We start from the raw sequence: 25592 nt of genomic DNA, 5'->3' as shown, positions 1-25592 counted from the left end.
AGAAGAAGATTTACCAACGTGTCCTGGTTTAACCAGCACAGCCTACCTGAGTATTGTTGCTGACCATGTCCATCCCTTTATGACCACAGTGGAGCATCTTCTGATGCTACTTCCAGCAGGATAATGCACCATGTCACAAAGCTCAGATCATCTCCACCTGCTTTCTAGAACATGACGAAGAGTTCACTGGACTCCAACGGCCTCCACAGCCACCAGATCTCAGTCCAGTAGAGCAGCTTTGGGATGTGGTGGAACGGGAGATTCTCATCATGGATGCAGCCGACAAACCTGCAGCAACTGTGTGATGCTGTCATGTCAACATGTAGAAAACCTCTGAGGAAGGTTTCCACCACCTGCTTCATCTATCACACCAGGATTAAAAAGGTCCGACCCGGTACTAGAAGGTGGACCTGATGAAGAGGACGACCCGGTACTAGAAGGTGGACCCGATGAAGAGGACGACCCGGTACTAGAAGGCGGAACCGATGAAGAGGACGACCCAGTACTAGAAGGTGGACCTGATGAAGAGGACGACCCGGTACTAGAAGGTGGACCTGATGAAGAGGACGACCCGGTACTAGAAGGTGGACCTGATGAAGAGGACGACCCGGTACTAGAAGGCGGAACCGATGAAGAGGATGACCCGGTACTAGAAGGTGGACCTGATGAAGAGGACGACCCGGTACTAGAAGGCGGAACCGATGAAGAGGATGACCCGGTACTAGAAGGCGGAACCGATGAAGAGGATGACCCGGTGCTAGAAGGGGGACCTGATGAAGAGGACGACCCGGTACTAGAAGGTGGACCTGATGAAGAGGATGACCCGGTACTAGAAGGTGGACCTGATGAAGAGGACGACCCGGTACTAGAAGGTGGACCCGATGAAGAGGACGACCCGGTGCTAGAAGGCGGAACCGATGAAGAGGATGACCCGGTGCTAGAAGGCGGACCCGATGAAGAGGACGACCCGGTACTAGAAGGCGGACCTGATGAAGAGGACGACCCGGTACTAGAAGGTGGACCTGATGAAGAGGACGACCCGGTGCTAGAAGGCGGACCTGATGAAGAGGACGACCCGGTACTAGAAGGTGGACCTGATGAAGAGGACGACCCGGTACTAGAAGGTGGACCTGATGAAGAGGTTGCTGCATGTTGATGGAATTAGCTGGTTAACAGGTTGTGTTTAGATGGCTGCTATCTCCAACTTGACCACCAGATGTCAGTAAACGTCACACACTCTTCCTATAAATGTCCAAACTTCCACCACATCTTACAAACCTGTTTCTGATGTTTTTAGGTGTTTCACTCTGTCCATACAAAATACTTTTCATAAAAGAAATTTCAGAAAATCTTTTGGATAAAATACAGCTGAAAGCATGTTTTCCATCTCCCAGCTCATCATGAAGTAGTTTAACCCTTGTCACTCATTAGGAACCTTTTTGTTCTTTCGGGAAATTTTTCCATTTTCTGGCCTCCGTTCTGGTCGGGTTTCCTCATATGGGCTGACTTTCCTGAGAAAATAATTCTCTTGAAGAACTTTTCTTAGAGGTCAACAGGACACCGGGAACAAATTTCCTACCCTTTCAGGACATTAGAGGTCAAACAATTCCTCTCCCCGAACCAGACGTAAACCATTCCAGAGTGATCCTTTTTTCCACTTTTTTTTTTTGCTCAAATCACTCAGTCAGTTTCAGCCCTGATCAAAATGACCAAATATGTCATTTTTCAGATTATTTTAACCCTTTAAATGTAAAGTTAATGACATGATTTCACCATTTTAATGAAAAAAAAAACAAAACAAAATGAGTTATTTTCTGTGTGATTTTATCTGAAGATCTATATCAGTATTTTTACTAATTTGTAGTACGTGTAAGACTGCTGCCTTTATGAATGAGAGTTTGTGTGGTTTTATTTCCATGAAGTTTAATGTGTTAAATAATTTACATGGTTATTATTTTCATTTATGAAGTTGACTGAGTGATTTAAGGAAAAAATGATGTTTTTATAGCAGTTTTTGGGAGAGGACCTTTGTCGTGTGATGTGTTGGAAACTGAAGTGAACGAACAGAAGGTGGCGTTCACCAACCAGGTGAAGCAGTAGGAGCATGAAGACAAATCCAGGTGAAAGGAAGGATGGCACGTCACTGCAGAGCTGGCTGAAATCTATCACAGAGGAAATAAAAGTTTCCTGTAAAACTTCTTTCTTGTGTGAGTGAGAATTGTGCTGATATTGGCCAGCAACCCTCGAGCCGGATGAGGACCATCGTCATCCTTTTACTGCTGGAGAGCATCAACGTGGCAGAAAATCTCACTTTTCCTGAATCACAGTTTTAAACTTCAGACAGCTGAATGAAGGAGCTTCATTGTTTTCTCCTCCTGCTCATTTGGATCAGACTTTGGTGGACTTGACACCTCCACGCCGCTGTGTTCAGGATGCAGCATCTATCTAAACGAAGTGACAGTGTGGTGATGAAGCCTCCCTGTGATGGATTACATGGCTCAGGTATCACTGCAGGTGGATCTCTGGGGAGCATATACCAGGATATCTTTTAATAAGCACTTTGTTTTCCTGCATTTTAATTAATCCTTCCTCAACCCAACCATCTTCTAGTGTTTAGCTGCAACATGGTGGTGTTGTCTGGTCTATTTATGAAGCTCAAATTCAGACAGAGAGCATTTATCAAGCAGAGCTGAAGGTGAGTAAGGACACGGTGTCACCTGGAGCTGAGGGAGTTTTCTCACTGCAACAGGGATAGAAACTGTCGAGATTAACTGCTTAAATAAAATGCAAAATGTGATATTCAGCATGGTGTAAAAAGTAGTTCCAGGGTAATGTTCGGCATGGTGTAAAAAGTAGTTCCAGGGTGCAAAAAGTGGTTCCAGGGTGATGTTCAGCATGGTGTAAAAAGTAGTTCCAGGGTGATGTTCAGCATGGTGAAGCATCTCTTCTTCTAACATGTCTGGAAACATCTGGGAAGTGAGGAGACCAGTTGCTGGAGTTTTAGGAGAGGAATGTTGTCCCATTCTGGTCTGATGCAGGATTCTAGCTGCTCTACAGTCCTGGACCTTGGTTGCTGGATTTCTGCTTCCATGATGCTCCAGATGTTGTGTATTGGTGAAAGGTCTGGACTGCAGGCAGGCCAGTTCAGCAGCCGGACTCTTCTTCTGTGAAGCCATGCTGGATGGATGCAGGATGCAGGATGTGGTTCAGCATCATCTTGCTGAAATCTGCAAGGCCTTCCCTGAAAGAGACGTTGTCTGGATGGAGCAGATGTTGCTCTAAAACCTCCATGTACTTTTCAGCATTGATGGAGCTTCACAGATGTGGAAGCTGCCCACGCCATAGGCACTAATGCAGCCCCATCCCATCAGAGATGCAGCTTTTTTAAAGAGGAACTATGTTGAGAATCATGCTGTCAACAGAGCCGGTTGGCTAAGAAAATAGGAGGTTAAAGAGGAAACATATTTTGAGCCTAAATTTAAATGTTAAGCGTCACTTCTGAAAGTCCAAAGTAAACATAACACACTAAACGTTTTATAATAAACTACGTTAGAGCCCTGCATGCGTCCTACTGTTAAAATTATTTGTTAAATCTAAATGTCACATTTAAATTTTTTATCTAATTTAAGTGTTAAAGGCTTTATATGATAAATTTAAATCTAAATGTTTACACTTTACACCCCATATATGAACTGAAGGTCTGAGATGAAACCCCTCCATGTGGTGGAGTTTCAGCGCCCTCTGCTGGTGATGTGTGCAAATATGCGGTTTCCACTGAGCCTGGAGATGCTGCTCCGCTGTGGAGACATTCTCTGTATATTCACCTGCAGCAGCATGAAGGAATGACAGCAGCTCGGGCGTCAGAAATTTATTCATATCTTGATGAGAGTCAGGAGCCTTCAGAGATGCTTTCATTGTAATTGTCTGAAGTCCTGCTGGTTTCAGGTCAAACTTCTCACCAGATAAACAACAAACCTCCCTTAATATGTACCAGTTACATAATAAATGTCACTGTCCCATCACAATGAGTCAGAAACACCTTTTTAAGGTCAGAAAATTATGTCGTGTTGCTTTAAAGTTTATGTGAACCTTTTAATTTTCTCATTTTGGGTTATTGGCAGCAGACGGGAGCATTAAACTTTCAATCAGTACATCCTGACCAAACAGGCTTTATTAAAGGTAGACATCCCTCTACTAACATGCATAGATTAATTAACATCATAGATTATTCTACTCTAAATAATCTGGAATCTACAGTAATTTCTTTAGACGCAGAAAAAGCATTTGACCGAGTAAACTGGAAATTTTTATTTGCAACGTTAAACAAATTTGGGTTTGGGTCATCTTTCATAGATTGGATAAAAATATTATATAACAACCCAAATGCATGTGTGAAGACCAATGATCAAACTTCTCCAAGCTTCTGTTTGCAGAGAGGAACCAGACAGGGCTGCCCGCTTTCTCCATCACTCTGCTATTTTTATTGAACCCCTAGCTGCTGCCATAAGACAAAATAAAGAGATTAAAGGAATCCATGCCAAAAATATAGAACACAAGATAAGTCTTTATGCTGATGACGTATTACTTTTCCTCCAGAACTCACCGACGTCTCTCCCCCAGACAATCACACTTATTAACACATTCTCATCAATATCTGACTACTCTATTAACTGGTCTAAGACTATTATTATGCCCATCAACTGTGACCTACAAAACACACCCAATACTACAATACAGTCTGGAAACATTAGATATCTAGGCATAAACATTTCCCCCAGGTTATCAGAACTAACAAAGCTAAATTATGTCCAGCTACTTAAAGCAATAGAGGATGATCTCTCACGGTGGAGGCGCTTACCCATATCACTCATAGGGAGGGTTGCCACAGTTAAAATGATGGTTCTATCTAAAGTAAACTACCTCTTTTCAATGATACCCACTAAACCATCCTCCAGCTGGTTTAAGTCACTGGACTCACATATATCTAAATTTTTATGGAAAAATAAGCCATCACGTATCAGTCTAAAAACTTTACAACAGACTAAAGATAGAGGCGGATTGGAGCTACCCAACTTTAATCATGTTTTCTTAGCTAACAAACTGCAGTATATCTCCAAATGGCTTAAACCTAGCAGTCTGGATGAACCATGGTTAGATGTAGAGCAAGCATTGTGTGAGGATGTGTTTATCTCTGACCTGCCATTCATCAGCTCAACCATCAAAACACATAAGTGTTTTAAAAGCATCAACATCAGTTCCTCTTTAGTGGCTTGGTGGGATTTTCTAAAAATAACCAAATCCTCACTTTTTCCATGTAAGTTTACACCCCTCTGGAACAACCCTGACATCCTGCAAAATAAAAAGCTGATTAATTTTACTCAATGGAAAAATAAAGGAATAAAACAGTTAGAACACATAATAGAAAATGGAAACTTCTTATCATTTAATATTCTCACTTCACAATATGGAATCAGTAGCAAAACATTTTTAGAATATCACCAGCTTAAATCTATTATATGTAAAAAATATACCATTAATCAATTAAACTTACAGCTACCTATTAGGGTGGCAGAATTCATGAATCTCAATGCCCCAAAGCTATTATCAAAAACATATAGACTATTATCTAAACTAGAAGACTCAATCTGTCTTCCAACTTCAAAATGGGAGGGTGACTTATCCAGTAACTTTAATAAAGATAAATGGTCACAAATATGTTTAAACACCTTTAAAATGACTAAGAATTCAAATATGCAACTAATACAATTCAAAATTCTGCATAGAGTCATTATACAGGACAAAGGATGTTCAGGATGGGTCTGTCACAATCAAACATCTGCACACACTGCAATGAAAACACACCTGATAACTACCTCCATGCCTTGTGGTCCTGCACACCTGTCCGCAGGTTCTGGCTTCAGGTATGTGTGGACATGTCAACATGGTTTAAATGTAATATTCCTGCAAACCCCGCACTATGTCTACTAGGTGACTTGGGTGACATTAATATGGCAATTAACTCTGCACACATGATACACACAGCGTTATGCATTGTAAAGAAAACTATCCTTGTGAACTGGAAAACCAAAAATAATCTGTGTATTCAGCAGTTTAGGAATCTCTTAGTTGACCACATCAGTAGTGAGACAATGTCTGCCTCCTCAAAGAACCATATAGCTGAATCTCCTTCCCTCTGGTCCCCTGTGCTTAGCTCCATCACTTAGTGTAGGTGGAGCACTGTGACCTCATTGTTTTGGGGGTTGGTAAATGGCCGGGAGTGACTGGTGGTTGCGGGTTCTTTGTGGTTTCCCATGGTGCGGGACCCGGCTGCTCTGCGGTTGGGGCGGCTATGGGTCCGGCCCTGTGAGGGGTTGTGGGGGCAAGCAGTTGAAGTTGGCTTGTGGCGGGGGGTGAGGCCGCTGGTGGTGCCTGGGTCAGTGGGCATCAGCCCTGGGCCAGGCAATTCTGGGGCGGGGTTTCTGGGCTCTGGTGCCTGAGGGTGGTTCCTCCCTCACTCCGGGGTGGTGGGGTCCGTATGTGTCGGGGGTCTGGGCCTGCCCGGATGTGCTGCCATGGTCTGGGTTGGTGCATGCCCTGGTGTCTGGTTGCCGCCATGGGACCCAGGGTATGGCCTGGAGGCAGGAGGGGTGTAGAGGTTTGAAGGGGAGCTGAGTGGGATTCGAGGGATTATAGGGGGAGGTGCTGGGGTGTGAGACAGGGATGTTTATATGTTGTGTGTGTGTCTATGCTGTGGATGATGTGTGTGTGGGGGTATGTTTGTGTGTGCGTGTATGCATGTGCTAGGAAGAGTGGGAGTGTGCAAGATCATACGTGAGTAGATGGGTTGTGGAGGGATGACATGACACTGTGGGGGGGGGGGGGGGGCTGGTTCTGCATGGTGCGGGCCCTCTGCCTTTGGGGGGTGGGAGGGCAGCCTCTGGGCCCCTGGGGCCCTGGGCCCTTTGGTCAGGCTGCCCTGCATGGCCGGTCCCTGGTGGGGCCAGCAGCTGCCAATCTTGGCCCACGGGGACCTGTGCCCCAAGACCACGGGGGCCTCTTGCTGGGGCTCTCCTCTGTTTTGGGACTGCTGCTGAGGGCCCGGGTCTCTGGGCTGTCCTGGTCTGACTCTGACCTCCGTAGAGGCACGGTCGCATTTACGTGATCTCACCACTCTTCATCACTTATCACTCCTCTTAATCATGCTCTACATGCTGACACAATCACTGAGTTGTCCAGTGGGTTTTTATACTAAGAGATAATTTCTGTTATTGTTGTGCTACTTTCATGATATGACTTTTTGATTCGGTTATAATTTAAAAACTCTTAATGACTAGCAGCTCTGTTTTTTTGTAAAAGTTGTAGGAAATTTTCTGGTGTGTTCATGTACAGGTGTAACAGTTTGTTGTCTGGTGATGGTGTGGATTGAAGGGTCTTTCCTTCTGTCTGTGATCTTTTTGTCTCCTTTTTCCTTTCCCTTTTGCTCTGTTTTCTATTTTCCATCTTTTTCTGTCCCCTCCGGTCAGGTCCAGCAAGATTACATAGATTACGTGATTCAAAGTAAATAAATAAATAAATGAATCAGATTATCAAGAGGAGCCTTACCCATAGGCCTCCCCTTGGCAGAGCAAATTTGTTCAGCACGATACAGCAACCAGATTATCATTTTGCTGCTATGATGCTGGACAGGACAAGTTAAAAGAAAAACTTTCAATCAGTGGCACAAAATGTAAACGAGTTCAAAGCATTTTTAAATATCAGAACTTTATTGTCAACATAAATATAGTCCAAAACAAGAAGTAGAAAAATAGAGTTTTTATTCAGAAAGTGGGAACTGTACAGCACACGAGGACAAAGAGGAATGATGGTTGTCTGAAATATTACAGCAACATGTTTCTCACCAACACACTGAGGCAAGAAGAAGAAACATTTCCATCATTCGTTCTCATTAAAGTCAATACAACATCTTTTCTATGGAAGGTTTCTGGTCTGGTTTCTGTGAAGCTCTGGGACTTCAGTGTTTGAGGGGTGTGAAGGTTTCTGGAAGTCTTCCAGTAGTTTCGTGGCCCAGCTCCAGGTGGGATCAGTGCAGAACTTCCTGCCGCTAACAGCCGTGATTCTGCAGAAAACAAACAACGTAGAAGGTAAGACCTCCAGAAGCTCTCATTAATGCTCCTGCTGGATCGGTTCTGTCTGAGACCATGCAGAGCTGATGGGGCAGCCATGATGGAAGATTTCTCAGGTTGCTATGGTGATATTTTCTGTGTGGATGCAACGTGTGTGTGTGCGGCCTCCTGTGTGGACTCACATGATTGCTTTGTGTCTACAGTCGCTCGGTGATGTGGCCACGTGCTTCACCCTGTCCCGAGGAACTGGTATGCGTTTGAATGTGTTGCAGCATCCTTCCCTGAACATCAGTTGCGGACCGAGTGGACCTGTGGATGAAAACACACCTCAGCACACACAGCTCAGCACACACAGCTCAGCACACACAGCTTGGACTCACGCTTCCTGACGGATGAAATCAGATGATTCACTCACCGGCAGAGCTGCCACCCAGGAGGCAGATGAAGGTCAGGAGCCCGAGAATCACCAGAGTCTTCATGGTTTCTGATGGATGGATAATGATGGTCTGAAGTGTGCAGGACTGGTCTGACCTGCTGGGTTTATATACAGCTCACAGCTCCACATCATCTCATTCACACTGAGTCCAGTTCTAAGAAACAACTGCTTCCTCCTCCTCTTCCTCCTCCGCTGCTGCTTCTCTTTTCTCTCTCATTCAGGGTTTTTCTGCCTTCAGAGAAAACTTGTTAAAAACATCACATTTTCTCTGTAGAGGAAGTTCTTCTAAAAGCCTTCGAACCTCAAAGAAACGCAGCATCAGGGACCTGAATGGTAAAAGGTGTGTATTCATATAGCTCTTTACATGTATGTCACAGTCACACATTCACACACTGATGGCGGAAGCTGCCGTGCAAGGCGCTAACCACAACCCACCAGGAGCAATTAGGGCTTTGGTGTCTGTGACACACACACACACAGACAAAGCTAGGGAGAATTTAGAGTGACCAGTTAACCTAAAATCATGTCTTTGTACGGTGGGAGGAAGCTGGAGAACCCTCGCATGCACGGGGAGAACATGCAACCTCCACACAGAAAGGCCACCACCCTCCAGGTTCAAACCGCCCCCCAGCCGAGGCTCGAACCAGCAACCTTCTTGCTGAGAGGCTGTGTTGCTAACCAATGAGGTCATTTAAACAAGTTTTTAATAAACTTTGAACCAGGCCGGCCCTCAACTTGTTCCAGTTTTTTCATTTTAGCCTGCCGTGTGTGTGGTTTGACCCCCTGCCCTATTGTTTATAGTAGCTGGACATAATTTAGCTTAGTTAGCTCTGATGACCTGGGGGAAACGTTTATAGCTAAATATCTAATGTTTCCAGACTGCGTGGTAAAACTGGGTGTGTTTTCGAAGTCACAGTTAAGTAAGGAATAATGCCCGACGAGGTGTCCATGATCATAAATTAATGGACGACGCGGAGGCGTGAACCGTCCAACTGTTCAACTTTTTCTTTAATTGCTGGTTTCAGAGACAAAAACAGCCTGAACAACATCATTAAAACATTTTCCAGGATTATTGGTGTCCAGCTGAAAGATTTAGAAGCTCTGCATTGAACTAATGAACAAATGCATCATTGGTCAGCGTGATCATATTCTGTCACCGGGTTTTATGACACACAGCAGAGTTAAACGTGGTAAATGACACATTTTTATGGCTGTTTATTTCACATTTATAAACTCCAGTTATAAGTTTTGGGAAACTTTCCCATTAAATCCGTTGGGAAAGTTGACATAAAGTTTCATCTTTCTTGGAACTACAATTATAAATCTCACAAATACTGAACATTAATTAATTTTTTCCATTTGGACGTTTATCAGCTGCAGACCTCAGACTGACCCGTCCTGATGTCCTCGGAGCGCTCAGCAGGATCGTTCATGAGAATAAAGCAGGAAGTGAAAGTAGACGTCATTCACTAACTTCCTCCACAACCAGCAGAATCCCAGATCTGCTTCCATGTGCTCTGCTCTGGAACTGAACAAGGGAGTTTCTTGGTCTCTGTGCTCCAGTGGTTTTGCTTTCAGACTTGGTCCAGTTCCAGCAGAAAGATTTCAGATCATCTCCGTAACATCAGAGTCTCTGAAGGTGACGCTGCTCCTGAAGCCAGGCAGCAATTCCCAGCTGGAAAGAAGGAAAATCTGTTGGTATCTGACTCACTTCATCCAGACACACCATGAATATCTCTCACCATGAAGTCCATTGTGGTCACATGACCCTCCACCAGCTGTCCATGACTGCCTGAATCAAATTCTCGGTGCCCAAGGGTTGCTGGTTCGATCCCGGCCCGGAGAGCTCATGTCGAGGTGTCCCTGAGCAAGACACCAAAGCCCTAATTGCTCCTGGTGGGTTGTGGTTAGCGCCTTGTACGGCAGCTTCCACCATCAGTGTGTGAATGTGTGACTGTGACATACATGTAAAGAGCTATATGAATACACACCTTTTACCATTCAGGTCCCTGATGCTGCGTTTCTTTGAGGTTCGAAGGCTTTTAGAAGAACTTCCTCTACAGAGAAATGTGATGTTTTTAACAAGTTTTCTCTGAAGGCAGAAAAACCCTGAATGAGAGAGAAAAGAGAAGCAGCAGCGGAGGAGGAAGAGGAGGAGGAAGAGGAGGAGGAAGCAGTTGTTTCTTAGAACTGGACTCAGTGTGAATGAGATGATGTGGAGCTGTGAGCTGTATATAAACCCAGCAGGTCAGACCAGTCCTGCACACTTCAGACCATCATCATCCATCCATCAGAAACCATGAAGACTCTGGTGATTCTCGGGCTCTTGACCTTCATCTGCCTCCTGGGTGGCAGCTCTGCCGGTGAGTGAATCATCTGGTTTCATCCGTCAGGAAGCGTGAGTCCAAGCTGTGTGTGCTGAGCTGTGTGTGCTGAGGTGTGTTTTCATCCACAGCTCCACCCGGTCTGCAGCTGATGTTCAGGGAAGGATGCTGCAACACATTCAAACGCATACCAGTTCCTCGGGACAGGGTGAAGCACGTGGCCACATCACCGAGCGACTGCAGACACAAAGCAATCATGTGAGTCCACACAGGAGGCCGCACACACACACGTTGCATCCACACAGAAAATATCACCATAGCAACCTGAGAAATCTTCCATCATGGCTGCCCCATCAGCTCTGCATGGTCTCAGACAGAACCGATCCAGCAGGAGCATTAATGAGAGCTTCTGGAGGTCTTACCTTCTACGTTGTTTGTTTTCTGCAGAATCACGGCTGTTAGCGGCAGGAAGTTCTGCACTGATCCCACCTGGAGCTGGGCCACGAAACTACTGGAAGACTTCCAGAAACCTTCACACCCCTCAAACACTGAAGTCCCAGAGCTTCACAGAAACCAGACCAGAAACCTTCCATAGAAAAGATGTTGTATTGACTTTAATGAGAACGAATGATGGAAATGTTTCTTCTTCTTGCCTCAGTGTGTTGGTGAGAAACATGTTGCTGTAATATTTCAGACAACCATCATTCCTCTTTGTCCTCGTGTGCTGTACAGTTCCCACTTTCTGAATAAAAACTCTATTTTTCTACTTCTTGTTTTGGACTATATTTATGTTGACAATAAAGTTCTGATATTTAAAAATGCTTTGAACTCGTTTACATTTTGTGCCACTGATTGAAAGTTTTTCTTTTAACTTGTCCTGTCCAGCATCATAGCAGCAAAATGATAATCTGGTTGCTGTATCGTGCTGAACAAATTTGCTCTGCCAAGGGGAGGCCTATGGGTAAGGCTCCTCTTGATAATCTGATTCATTTATTTATTTATTTACTTTGAATCACGTAATCTATGTAATCTTGCTGGACCTGACCGGAGGGGACAGAAAAAGATGGAAAATAGAAAACAGAGCAAAAGGGAAAGGAAAAAGGAGACAAAAAGATCACAGACAGAAGGAAAGACCCTTCAATCCACACCATCACCAGACAACAAACTGTTACACCTGTACATGAACACACCAGAAAATTTCCTACAACTTTTACAAAAACAGAAAAAACAGAGCTGCTAGTCATTAAGAGTTTTTAAATTATAACCGAATCAAAAAGTCATATCATGAAAGTAGCACAACAATAACAGAAATTATCTCTTAGTATAAAAACCCACTGGACAACTCAGTGATTGTGTCAGCATGTAGAGCATGATTAAGAGGAGTGATAAGTGATGAAGAGTGGTAAGATCACGTAAATGCGACCGTGCCTCTACGGAGGTCAGAGTCAGACCAGGGCAGCCCAGAGACCCGGGCCCCTGGAGGACTAACCCAAGCCACTCCACCACGAAGACGACTCCAGCCCCACCCGAAGGGCAGCAGAGGAGAGCCCCAGCAAGAGCCCCCCGCGGTCTTGGGGCATAGGTCCCAGTGGGCCAAGATCGGCAGCTGCTGGCCCCACCAGGGACCGGCCATGCAGGGCAGCCTGACCAAAGGGCCCAGGGCCCCAGGGGCCCAGAGGCTGCCCTCCCACCCCCCAAAGGCAGAGGGCCCGCACCATGCAGAACCAGCCCCCCCCCCCCCCCCCCCCCCCCCCCCACAGTGTCATGTCATCCCTCCACAACCCATCTACTCACCTATGATCTTGCACACTCCCACTCTTCCTAGCACATGCATACACGCACACACAAACATACCCCCACACACACATCATCCACAGCATAGACACACACACAACATATAAACATCCCTGTCTCACACCCCAGCACCTCCCCCTATAATCCCTCGAATCCCACTCAGCTCCCCTTCAAACCTCTACACCCCTCCTGCCTCCAGGCCATACCCTGGGTCCCATGGCGGCAACCAGACACCAGGGCATGCACCAACCCAGACCATGGCAGCACATCCGGGCAGGCCCAGACCCCCGACACATACGGACCCCACCACCCCGGAGTGAGGGAGGAACCACCCTCAGGCACCAGAGCCCAGAAACCCCGCCCCAGAATTGCCTGGCCCAGGGCTGATGCCCACTGACCCAGGCACCACCAGCGGCCTCACCCCCCGCCACAAGCCAACTTCAACTGCTTGCCCCCACAACCCCTCACAGGGCCGGACCCATAGCCGCCCCAACCGCAGAGCAGCCAGGTCCCGCACCACGGGAAACCACAAAGAACCCGCAACCACCAGTCACTCCCGGCCATTTACCAACCCCCAAAACAATGGGGCCCTGGGCCCTTTGGTCAGGCTGCCCTCCCACCCCCCAAAGGCAGAGGGCCAGCACCATGAGCAGGAGAACCAGGGCCCCCCAGACAACCACCCGGCATAGGCCAGCACACACCCCAATGTTCCAGCCGCACACCCCAGGGCGCCATCGACCCCCTCCCCCCACCCTCCACTTACTCCAATCTGCACCCCATATAGCTCCACACTCACACCCTCCCCTGTGCTGTACCCACAAGCACTCACCATCACACAGTCACGTCACACATAACTCACTCACCATGCCTCGTGGGGGACACCCCAGGCGGACCAGAGGAGCCCCGCGGGGCTTGGGGCTCACTTGTTTGTGTGTTGTGTTTCTTGTGTTTTGGTGTCTAAGTGCAATTAAAATTGAAAGGTGAGCCACCACGGGGTGCATCCGAGGAGACCACTGAATGGCCCCTTCACTCCACCCCACATGGCATGCTCACCTCCCAAATCCCTACGTGTGTGTGTGTGTGTGTGTGTGTGTGTGTGTGTGTGTGTGTGTGTGTGTGTGTGTGTGTGTGTGTGTGTGTGTGTGTGTGTGTGTGTGTGTGTGAGACAGAGAGCGCGGGAAAGAAAAGGGGTCTGGGGATATAAGTCCAGAGGGAAGTTCGCTTCCCTCTGGATGTTGAGCCTATAGTGGCATTAGGCACCCTCTCTCCCTGGGAGGTCCCCCAGGGCAAGACAGGCCAGGAGAGGCAGCCCCCCACAACCGGGCCATACAGGGACCGCAGCCAATGAGCCGCCACTGACCTCAGAAGGTACCCACCCCCATTGAGAGGACAGGGAGGAGGTCAGAGGGAGAGCCCAGATCCACGGCGCACCACCCCCAGGCCCACCCAGGCCCCCCCACAGGGTCATGTCATCCCTCCACACCCCATCTACTCACCTATGATCTTCCATACTCCCACTCTTCCTAGCACATGCTTACGCATTGAAAATGGGTTTGTCTTGTTCTCTCAGTGGCTGTTCAGTGGTTAATTAAAGTGCAGCTGCTAATCAGTTCACATCAAACTTTATTTATAAAGTGCTTTTGTTGTCAAAGGCAACACAAAGTGCTTTACATGATGAAAAAAATGTATGCATATTAAAGCAAAACAAGCCTTCACACACCAAAGTATATGACATAGCAATTTAAAAACACACCCATCATTGTGTTTCATAGTCACACAGACGTCCACATACATGTACAAACAGAGCCGTCCCCCCTCCCTCCATTATACACAAACATGTTTCTTTGTACAAAAAATAATAAAAGTAATAAACACCTGTCTTGAAACTGCTGTGAGGAAATATCTTGGGGATCTGATCACACCAAGAGTCAGCCCACCCATTTCCACAGAGACCAGCACAGCAACCACCCAGATCAGGGTGGGCCAGAGTCCACATCACAGCTGTAGGACTGCAGTGCAGAACCCCCAGCCAATGGGACAAGGGCGATCACCACGGCAACAACCCCCAGTCCAAGCAGGCAAAGTTCCTCCCCATGAAGAAATGAATGACTGTTATACATCTTGTGTTGTTTACATTTAGATAACACAGAACCAGTCTTTCATGATCTCAGTTATGTGTGGATGCAAACTTTAATAATTACTGTGGTGCTCATTAAAAAAGTATACATTTTTTTAACTTTTTATTTAAGCTTTTTCTCAAACATAGATATCAATAACAATAACAAACAAAAATGTTTAGTAAATAAAATAACATATAAGGAACACAACTTGTGGGGTACTACAGACATATCACAAAGGAAGGTTTACATTTAAACAAGCATTATAAATATTCCATTTCTTCCATCGTTGTTCAAATTTTTGTGCTTTGAGTCTTAAACAATAAGTCATTTTCTCCATCGAGAAAATTTCCTCCATGATGTCTCACCATTGCTCCAGTCTCAGAAGATCATTTTCAACCAGTTTCTTGTTATGACTTTCTTGCTGGCCAATATCATCACTTTGAACAGATAAATGTCCTCCACATGAATCACTTCTGCAGGCAATAGGCACAAATACAAAAACCGTGGATCATTAGGTATTTTATTGCTTAAAATGTTCTCTATCTTCTTAGCAATAATTTCCCAAAAGGGACGAACTTTTCCACATGACCAAAAAATGTGGGATATGTCCACAGAGTCTCCAGCATTGCTGTGGGATTCCCAACTGTTTACTTTTAATATGGGGTGTGATAAAAAATCTTGTCAAATTCTTCCAGCCAAATTCTCTCCATTGTCTAGAGCAAGAGGAGGTGTGTTGTAACAGGCAGATCGAGTGCCAATCATCCTCTGACAGTTTAAGTTGTAATTCTGATTCCCACTTTTGCTTTACATACAGTGAATTATGTCTGTTGCATTTTTGCAAACATTTGTACATTTTTGAGACCACGTTTGAAGGTAACTTCTTGTATGCTCCAGTCAACATTTCTAATAACTCACTGCCCTCCTGGGAAAGATAGCTTTTAATCTCTGTATTATAAAAGTGTCTCAATTGCAAATACCTGAACAGATCAGAATTGTCCAGCTCAAACTGCTCTTTGAGCTTCTCAAAGGTTTTAAACACTTTTCCATCTGTTAATCTACACACTGCGGTGGTTCCCTTGTCGCTCCATTTCGTAAATGTGCTATCCAGCTGACCAACTCTGAATCTTGGAGAGTGTGAGGGCCAAATCAGCATTTTACAGTCTCCTTCCATTTTGTATTAATTTACAATGTCACACCAGATCTTTATTGTTTCTGCAACAATGGGATTTAGACCCCTTAAATGTGCACACATTTTTTCGCCCAGTCAATTCAATAGGTTCAATAAATAACGCAAAAAGAGAAGGACTCAAGCAGCATCCCTGTCGTGTTCCTCTGAAGAGCTCAAAGCTATCTGTTAAGTTTCCGTTTATTTTAATTCTGGCCACTGGCCTGTTATACAATGCTTGTACACATTTAATAAACATTTCGCTGAAACCCATTCTCTTCAGAGCTGCAAAGAGGAAGCTCCAGCAGACTCTATCGAAAGCCTTCTCTGCATCTAGGCTTACGAAGGCTGTAGGAATGCTATGTTTGTTGACTTCATTTATGTGGGTCTTATGTAATCCTGTGTCTGTTGACGCTTTATAAATCCTGTCTGGTCTTCGTCTATCAGGTCAGGAAGGAAGAGTTCCAATCTCTTAGCCAATATTGATGTGAATAATTTATAGTCAACGTTTAAGATAGAGATAGGCCGATAGGATTCGCAATATTCCTTGGTCCTTTTAACTTGCTTTTATCCTCTGTGATGTGTGTGTGTTTGATGGGAAGGGGTGGGGGGTGGGCTTGCTGCTATTGGGTTGGGATTCTGGGGGATTTTACTCTCTGTAAAGCACCTTGAGTTGCTATTTCTATGTATGAAAGGTGCTATATAAATAAAGTTTGATTTGATTTGATTTGAATATTCCTTATTTTTGCCTTCTTTTGGCAAGACCGATATAATGGCCTCTTTCCATGATGGTCGGCTTTTAGCATTTTTAAGTGTCCAGTTGAATGAATCCAATAATAGGGGAGCTAGCTCTACTCTGAAGAACTTGTACCATTCATTTGGATAACCGTCGCTCCCTGGGCTTTTGTTGGTTTTCAGTCTACTAATAGCCTTATCAAATGCTTTCTTATTGATTGGTCAAGTTAAGGAGTCATTTTGAATGGTTCCTATGGAGGGGAGGTCTAATTTAACCAGATTATCTTCAATTTCTTTTTCCTCTACCGATGTGGACTGGTTGTACAAGTTCTTGTAGTAGTCTAGAAATATTTTTTGGATTTTCTCGGGTTCATAATTTGTATTTTTATTTGTTAGATCCCTAATTTTGTGAATTGAGGTCCTCATTTGTTGCGACCTTAGATGTTTTGCTAAGATTTTAGTTGTTTTGGGGCCAGATTCACAAAAGGTTTGTTTTGTGAATCTTAGTTTCTTTTCGATCTCCTCAGTTGACAATTTAGATAGTTGTTTTTTAACCTCTTTAATAGTTTCTGCTAAGTCGTCACTCCTGTCCGCGTGTTGCTGTTTTTCTAGCCCTCTCAACTGTTGTTCTAATTTTGTATTTTCTGTTTTCTATTAAGGTAGGACGTCCTTGATATCAGGTTTCCTCGCATTACTGCTTTGACAGAATGCCATATTATTATTGGTTCTATCTGATTATCCTTATTATTAACGATGCAATCATTAATTTCTTTTTTGATTTCTTGCACCACTGTTTCTTTGTTAAGAATGCTAACATTCATTTTCCATAATGTTCGTCTGTTTTTATTATGTAGGCGTACAGTCAAATATATAGCATTATGATCAGAAATGTCAGCTATTCCTATATCACATATCATATATAAGCGTGCTCACACCTGCTCTGTGCCTCTCACCTGGATCAACTCCAGAATGGAAGAGGGTCCAGCCCCTCTCAAGGACAGTGGTTGCAGAGCCCAAGCCGTGCGTCAAGGTGAGTCCAACTATATCTAGCCGGAGCTATTCAACCTCACGCACCAGCTCAGGCTCCTTCCCCACCAGAGAGGTGACATTCCACGTCTCTAGAGCTAGCTTTTGCAGCCGAGGATCAGACCGCCAGGGTCTCCGTCTCTGGCAGCCACCCAGCTCACACTGCACCCAACACCTATGGCCCCTCCTGCAGGTGGTGAGCCCATAAGAGGGGAGGCCCATGTCACCCTTTCGGGCTGAGCCCGATCGGGCCCCATGGCCAAAGGCCCGGCTACCAAGCGCTCGCCTCCATTCCCCACCTCCAGGCCTGGCTCCAGAGGGGGCCCCGGTGACCAGCGTCTGGGCAAGGGAAACCTTGGTCCTTGTTTTCTCCTCATCATAGCGATGATTTGAGCTACACTTCGTCTGGTCCCTCCCCTAAACACCTGTTTGCCATGGGTGACCCTACCAGGGACATGAGCCCCCGACAACATAGCTGCTAGGATCGTCAGGATGCACAAACTCCTCCACCACGATAAGGTGGCGGCTCAGGGTGATGTTCAGCATGGTGTAAAAAGTAGTTCCAGGGTGATGTTTGGCACGGTGTAAAAAGTAGTTCCAGGGTGATGTTTGGCACGGTGTAAAAAGTAGTTCCAGGGTGATGTTCGGCACGGTGTAAAAAGTAGTTCCAGGGTGATGTTCGGCACTGTGTAAAAAGTAGTTCCAGGGTGATGTTCGGCACGTTGTAAAAAGTAGTTCCAGGGTGATGTTCGGCACTGTGTAAAAAGTAGTTCCAGGGTGATGTTCGGCACGATGTAAAAAGTAGTTCCAGGGTGATGTTCGGCACGGTGTAAAAAGTAGTTCCAGGGTGATGTTCGGCACGGTGTAAAAAGTAGTTCCAGGGTGACGTTCGTCACGGTGTAAATAGTAGTTCCAGGGTGATGTTCGGCATGGTGTAAATAGTAGTTCCAGGGTGATGTTCGGCATGGTGTAAATAGTAGTTCCAGGGTGATGTTCGGCATGGTGTAAAAAGCAGTTCCAGGGTGATGTTCGGCATGGTGTAAAAAGTAGTTCCAGGGTGATGTTCAGCACGGTGTAAAAAGTAGTTCCAGGGTGGTGTTCAGCACGGTGGAAAAAGTAGTTCCAGGGTGGTGTTCAGCATGGTGTAAAAAGTAGTTCCAGGGTGATGTTCAGCATGGTGTAAAAAGTAGTTCCAGGGTGATGTTCAGCATGGTGTAAAAAGTAGTTCCAGGGAGGTGTTCAGCATGGTGTAGTATCTCTTCTTCTAACATGTCTGGAAACATCTGGGAAGTGAGGAGACCAGTTGCTGGAGTTTTAGGAGAGGAATGTTGTCCCATTCTGGTCTGATGCAGGATTCTAGCTGGTCAACAGTCCTGGACCTTGGTTGCTGGATTTCTGCTTCCATGATGCTCCAGATGTTGTGTACTGGTGAAAGGTCTGGACTGCAGGCAGGCCAGTTCAGCAGCTGGACTCTTCTTCTGTGAAGCCATGCTGCTGTGATGGATGCAGGATGTGGTTCAGCATTGTCTTGCTGAAATCTGCAAGGTCTTCCCTGAAAGAGACGTTGTCTGGATGGGAGCAGATGTTGCTCTAAAGCCTCCATGTACTTTTCAGTAGTGATGGAGCTTGTAAGGAGGAACTATGTTGAGAATCATGCTGTCAACAGAGCCGGTTGGCTAAGAGAATAGGAGGTTAAAGAGGAAACATATTTTGAGCCTAAATTTAAATGTTAAGCGTCTCCAGAAGGGAGATTCATCATAGTAAAATTATCTATTCAAAATATGAAGTTATGCTTAGCTAACTTATATGGCCCAAATATTGACGATCCCTCCTTCTTTCACTGTTTCTTCACATCACTTTCTGAACACACAGATAGCACACTGATCGCAGGAGGGGATTTTAACATGGTTCTGGGCTCAGCTGATAGATCTAGTAACACTGTAAATCATCGAAACTGGCAATCCACAAACACTGTAAAACAATATATGGAAGATTTTGGACTTTGCGATATATGGCGATCTTATCACCCTAAAATCAGAGAGTACACCTTCTTTTCCTCAGTTCACCATTCATACTCTAGGCTAGATTATTTTCTGGTTAGCAGCTCTTTGGTGAGTGAGATTTCAGAGACCCAGATTCACCCCATCACTATCAGCGACCATGCCCCAGTTTCCTTTACTTTGAGGAACACGAGAATCACACTACCGACTAAAAGCTGGAGATTTAATACAGCGTTGCTTAAAGATCCCGACTTTATCAGCTACTTCACAAAAGAATGGGCTATATACTTAGAAAACAATGACAAACCAGGAGTCTCAGCATGTGTTCTGTGGGAAGCAGGGAAAGCGGTAATGCGAGGCAAAATCATCTCTTTTGCGTCACATAAAAAAAAGAACGAAAACTCAAAAATATTAGAATTAGAAATAAGAATTAAATCATTAGAGGACGCCTACAGTGCTTCACCAGATGAACCAACGATGAACCAAATAAGGAAGGCTAGACTGGAATTAAATGAAATAATCAACAAGAGAACAGAATTTCTGGTGCAAAGATTACGCTTGGAGACATTTGAACACAGTAATAAATCCGGAAGATTTTTAGCTAACCAGTTAAAAATAAATAAGGAAAAATCTACCATATCGGCTGTTAAAGATTCAATAGGTAATATTACGCATGACCCAGATGCAATAAACAACATCTTTAGAGATTTCTATAAAACTCTGTATATATCACACTTAGATCCATCAGACAATGATATCCATCATTTTCTTAACAACATAGATCTTCCAGGTTTACAGCAGGAACAAGTCGCGGCCTTAGATTCCCCCCTCACAGTGGAGGAGCTACATGAAGCCCTTAAACATATGCCCTGTAAAAAAGCCCCAGGTCCGGATGGCTTCCCAGCAGAGTTCTATAAAGAATTCTGGTCAATACTGGCCCCAACATTTTTCAAAATGGTGACACAAATAAAGGAAAATGGTTACTTACCCCCAAACATAAACTCTGCCACCATTACTGTACTATTAAAACCAGGTAAAGACCCCACAATACCATCTAGCTACAGACCCATATCACTGATAAATGCAGACCTTAAAATAATTTGCAAAGCATTAGCTGGAAGGTTAGAGAAAGTAACTCCTCTCATTATACACCCTGATCAAACAGGCTTTATAAAGGGCAGATATTCCACTGTTAACATGCGGAGACTAATTAATATAATAGATTATTCTACCATCAATAACCTGGAAACAATAATAGTTTCTTTAGATGCAGAGAAAGCTTTTGATCGTGTTAACTGGAAATATTTACTAGCTACTCTAAACAGATTGGGCTTTGGCCCATCTTTCATTAACTGGATTAAAATCTTATACAGTTCTCCTAATGCCAGTGTTAGAACAAATGACCAGACCTCTCCAAGTTTTAATCTACAAAGGGGTACCAGACAAGGTTGTCCACTATCTCCCTCACTTTTTGCTATATTTATTGAACCGCTAGCCGCTGCAATTAGACAAAATAAAGCTATTAAAGGCATTCAGTCCAAAAATATATTTCATAAAATAAGTCTTTATGCTGATGACGTTTTACTATTCCTCCAGAACTCACAAACCTCTCTATCTGAAACAATCTCACTAATTAATAAATTCTCATCACTGTCGGACTACTCCGTTAACTGGTCTAAGAGTACAGTTCTACCCATCAACTGTAGCTTTCAAAATCTACCCAGCATCACCTTAAAATCAGGTAACATTAGATACCTAGGTGTAAATATTCCCTCCAGGCTCTCAGAACTAACAAAACTTAATCACACTCACCTTCTCAAGACTATAGAAGATGATCTTGCTTGCTGGAAATCTCTACCCATTTCACTCATGGGGAGAGTCGCCACCATAAAAATGATGGTTCTACCCAAAATCAACTATTTGTTTTCTATGATTCCTATGAAACCCCCCTCTACCTGGTTTAAATCGCTAGAATCACACATCTCCCGATTTCTCTGGAAAAATAAACCACCCCGGATCAGTTTAAAAACTTTACAGAAGCCGAAAGATAGAGGAGGATTAGACTTGCCTAACTTTCAACATTACTTCCTAGCTAATAGATTGCAATATGTCCTAAAATGGCTCAAACCTAGTCCACTAGATGACCTGTGGATAGACATAGAACAAACATTTTGTGACAATTTGGAAATTTCTGATCTTCCTTTTTTCAGTTTAAGTATAAAAAAGCAAAAGTGCTTTAAAAGTGTCAACATCAGCACTTCTCTGACAGCCTGGTGGGAATTTCTCAATAAAACCAACTCCTCAATAATACCATGTAAACTCACACCCATCTGGAACAATCCTGATATTCTACTAAACAAAAATATGCTAAACTTTAACCAATGGATTAACCAAGGAATTAAATACTTTGAACATATTATCCATAACAGAAACATTTTATCTTTTAATACACTCTCATCACAATATGGGATTAACAGCAACAGATTCTTAGAATATCAACAGCTCAAAACCGTAATACACACAAAATTCCCCCTTCATCGAACAGACCTGGAACTTCCTCCAATAGTAGCAGATTTTATGGACCTCTGTACCCCCAAATTACTTTCAAAAATATACAGATTAATGTTAAAAATAGATGACTCAAATTCCCTACCTACTTCAAAATGGGAGATAGATTTATCCATCAATCCTAGTCAACCATTTTGGTTACAAATATGTCTTAATGCCTTTAATATGACAGACAGCCCAAATTTACAACTTATACAATACAAAGTCCTCCATAGAACGCATTATACAGGACAAAGGATGTTCAAGATGGGTCTTAATCACTCCGATATCTGCACACAGTGCACAGGTAACACAGCAGATGATTACTTACACGCTTTATGGCTTTGTGCACCTGTCCAGAAGTTCTGGAATAAGGTCTGTGAGGATTTATCAACATGGGTTAGATGTAACATTCCGGCATGTCCAAAACTTTGTTTACTGGGTGACCTAAGTGACATTAATATAGACACTAACAAAGCACATATGGTCCTCACAGCCTTATGTATCGCAAAGAAAACTATTCTAGTGAACTGGAAGTCTAAAAACAATCTAAATATTAACCAGTACAGAAATCTCCTGTTGGATCACATCAGTCTAGAGTCTGTATCGGCATCCATTAAACACCAATCAGTTAACTCTGGGTCTGGGGGCTGCCTCCCTCCAGCTCAGTGGGCCCTTCCTGGGCCTCGGGGGGGGCTTGGTCGCCCTGGGCATGCCATCGGGGTTGGGCTGATCCGATGCCGGGCAGGTACCCTTGGGATTACAATGTGTCCGTTGGGTCTAAGGGAGGGGTAGGGGGTAGGGGGAAGGGGGGCGGCGGGAGTCCTGGTGGGCAGTGGGGATGGAGTCTGCTCTCCTTCTCGCTCTCTCCCCTCCCGCCGGGGGCTCCTTCGGGGAGGATGGGGGCGCTGTGCCTTGGACCCAACCAGGATGCGTGTGTGCGGCCTGGGGCTCTCTGGTCCCCTGGTGTGGTGGCGTGGGCTGCCGGGGGTGGGTGGGCGTCCGGGGCGCTCATGCTCTGGGCTCTTGGCGGGGCCGGGTACTTTGCCCCTCTTCCTTCGGGTGGTCTTGGGGGGGCGGGGGCGCCTACAGCGGCCAGCTGGGGAGTTGGCTGCCTGGGACGGGGATCTCTCTCCCAGTTGTGCCCCTCCCCGAGCCCCTCTCCTCCCCCGCCACCCCACATCACACACACTACACATAGGGCACTGTGGGGCGGGTGGAAGCGGTGGGTTTGGCTGGGGGGTCCCCATTGCGGGATCCCCCGGTGGACCCCTGTGACTGCCCGCCCCACTAGATTTTAATCACAACCTAGACATCAATATACATTTAGGGCCTCGGGGGGATGGGCACATGGGCTGTGGATGGGCGGAAAGGAGCCACCGAGGTGGCCCTTCCTCCATCCCCTCCCTTTGTGACCTCTCTCCCCCCGATTTTATTTACATGTTAGACACTACCACATTTAACAGTACTGCACTACACACATAACACACACTCACACACACTGAGGGAGTCCTGAGGGGGTCCTGCTGCCTGGCAGCAGTGGGACCCATCACCATCTTATGGCTCCTTCCAGTTTTTAATTGCATTATAAATAGCCCATACTCATGCACACACAACTCAGGCTGGGGGGCAGGGGGGCCGGGGTCTTCCTACGCCCTCGTATCCCGGGATGCACTCGGGGCTGCGGGGGGTGGAGGTTCGGTGCCTGCCTGGAGTCCTGTGTGGGGTGCTGCTGGGCACCATCTGCCCTGGGGGCTGCCCTCGGTGCCGCATCGGGGGGCTGGTGAGACCCCGGGGAGAATGTATGTGGTTGTGTGGGTGTGTGTATGTGGAGAGGGTCGGGTCTGGGGCCCACCAGACTCCCTGGGGTGCCCCTGGTGGGGGCGGGGGGGGTAGTGAATAGGTAAGGGTTGGGGTAAAGAGGGTTATTTTTTTATTTTTTTTATTTTATTTTTTTATTTGGGGGGGGGGGGGGGGGGGGGGGGGGGACCTGCGGACATGTTCTTGTCCCTGGGGTGCCTAGCCTTGGTGTTGGGTTGGCGTGGCCCACGGTGGTTTTGCCTGGGGTGGTCGGGCCCCGTCGGGTTCCTGGGTGGGGCTTTGCTGGGGGGAAAGGGTGGCCCTTGGGCCTGTGGGGCGCCTGCCCTCCGTGCGGCCCGCTCCACAGTGCCCGGCGCCCGCTGGGCCTGCTCGCCATCGCCCTGGGCTGCCCGGTGCCCCTGCCCCGTCGCGCCGGGGGTTCCGGTCTGGGGACCCCTCTGCTCTGGTCCGGGTGGGCCGCTGCTCTGTCTGCTTTGGCTGTCCCGGGCTTGGTACTCTGTGGATCTGCTTGGCCTTTGGGGCCTCGGGCTCCCCCTGTCCCCCGCTGATGCTTCGGGGTGCGGCGTGATCGCGGCCCCCTTGCGGGTACACATTTCCTCCTTGTTGTATGGCCACACATGCATATTAACACGTGCATGCTCACAAACGTGCTCGTCTCTCCATCCGCTTCTCACTAGATGTAGCTGATGTTTGTGTGTTGGTACCTTCATCTGCAGGTACGTTTGATGACTATTGTAATTTTTTATATTATCATCATTCTATCTTTCTTTCGGTATCATGTAGTACTGTGGTAGTTTATGTTGTTGTTTTTTTTTTTGTGATATGTTCTGGGCAGCATAGACAACTGTTATTTCCACATTTTAATCCTGTCCTTTTCTCCCTTTTTTTTTTTTTTTTTTTTTTTTCTCTCTCTCTCTCTTCCTCTATCTCCCTGTCAGGTTCGGCCGCCCCTTTTACCTCTCTCGAGAGTTTTCATTGTTGATTTTATGTGCGGTATACATACATCCACGGGCTGACACTTCAACTGCTCTCAATGACTTAAGTGACATCTTACACAGATATGAGAGCTCTCATCCTAATGCAGCGGTTGTAGTAGCGGGTGATTTTAATAACAGTAATTTTAAGAATGTCTTCCCCATATATTACCAGCATGTGAAATACCCTACCAGAGGATCACGGATTTTAGATCACTGTCAGCTTATCATTCCACTCTCAGACCAGCGTTTGGCAAATCTGATCACTCTTCTGTTCTTCTCCTTCCTACATACATCCAGAGGAGCAGACAAATAAAGCCAACAACAAGTACTGTACAGTGCTGGACTACAGAGAGTGAAATTCAACTACAAGGTTGTTTTGATGCCACAGATTGGTCTGTCTTCCAGTCAGAAGACCTGGATGAATACTGTGATGTCTTGACTGGATATATAAACTTTTGTACAGACTGTTGTATCTCACAGAAGGTTATTAAAAAACATTCCAGTCAAAAACCCTGGATTAACCA

General features: G+C 45.6%; 2 protein-coding genes and 1 long non-coding RNA gene across 3 annotated transcripts in view; 2 read left to right on the top strand and 1 right to left on the bottom strand.

The window, feature by feature from the left end:
• Positions 1-7742: 7742 nt before the first annotated feature.
• Positions 7743-9012, bottom strand: LOC121645586 (C-C motif chemokine 22-like). Its single transcript, XM_041994099.1, has 3 exons — positions 8539-9012; positions 8306-8432; positions 7743-8116 (listed from the first exon to the last, which is right to left on the bottom strand). Exons 1-3 carry the CDS (start codon positions 8600-8602, stop codon positions 7969-7971), a joined length of 339 nt encoding a protein of 112 aa, XP_041850033.1. The 5' UTR covers positions 8603-9012; the 3' UTR covers positions 7743-7968.
• LOC121645600 overlaps positions 7960-25592 on the top strand; it is a 42747-nt gene continuing 25114 nt past the window's right edge. Inside the window, exon 1 of the long non-coding RNA XR_006011455.1 lies at positions 7960-8033. This is a non-coding gene — a long non-coding RNA (uncharacterized LOC121645600). The remainder of the gene's footprint in view (positions 8034-25592) is intronic.
• Positions 10730-11704, top strand: LOC121645582 (C-C motif chemokine 22-like). The gene is made up of 3 exons (XM_041994085.1): positions 10730-10922; positions 11015-11141; positions 11331-11704. Exons 1-3 carry the CDS (start codon positions 10859-10861, stop codon positions 11476-11478), a joined length of 339 nt encoding a protein of 112 aa, XP_041850019.1. The 5' UTR covers positions 10730-10858; the 3' UTR covers positions 11479-11704.

The sequence above is a fragment of the Melanotaenia boesemani genome, chromosome 1 (genome assembly GCF_017639745.1).
Source record: "Melanotaenia boesemani isolate fMelBoe1 chromosome 1, fMelBoe1.pri, whole genome shotgun sequence".
NCBI classification, from domain to species: domain Eukaryota; kingdom Metazoa; phylum Chordata; class Actinopteri; order Atheriniformes; family Melanotaeniidae; genus Melanotaenia; species Melanotaenia boesemani.
Note: the sequence above shows the minus strand (reverse complement) of the source record. Positions and strands in the feature narration are given on the sequence as shown.

What these genes read in the sequence shown, in the direction of transcription:
- LOC121645586 (XM_041994099.1), bottom strand. Translation starts at nt 8,602, where the DNA reads ATGAAGACTCTGGTGATTCTCGGGCTCCTGACCTTCATCTGCCTCCTG. An exon ending in CCTGGGTGGCAGCTCTGCCG is followed by an intron (nt 8,433 to 8,538) that starts GTGAGTGAATCA and finishes TTTCATCCACAG; the next exon opens with GTCCACTCGGTCCGCAACTG. An exon ending in TGTAGACACAAAGCAATCAT is followed by an intron (nt 8,117 to 8,305) that starts GTGAGTCCACAC and finishes TGTTTTCTGCAG; the next exon opens with AATCACGGCTGTTAGCGGCA.
- LOC121645582 (XM_041994085.1), top strand. Translation starts at nt 10,859, where the DNA reads ATGAAGACTCTGGTGATTCTCGGGCTCTTGACCTTCATCTGCCTCCTG. An exon ending in CCTGGGTGGCAGCTCTGCCG is followed by an intron (nt 10,923 to 11,014) that starts GTGAGTGAATCA and finishes TTTCATCCACAG; the next exon opens with CTCCACCCGGTCTGCAGCTG. An exon ending in TGCAGACACAAAGCAATCAT is followed by an intron (nt 11,142 to 11,330) that starts GTGAGTCCACAC and finishes TGTTTTCTGCAG; the next exon opens with AATCACGGCTGTTAGCGGCA.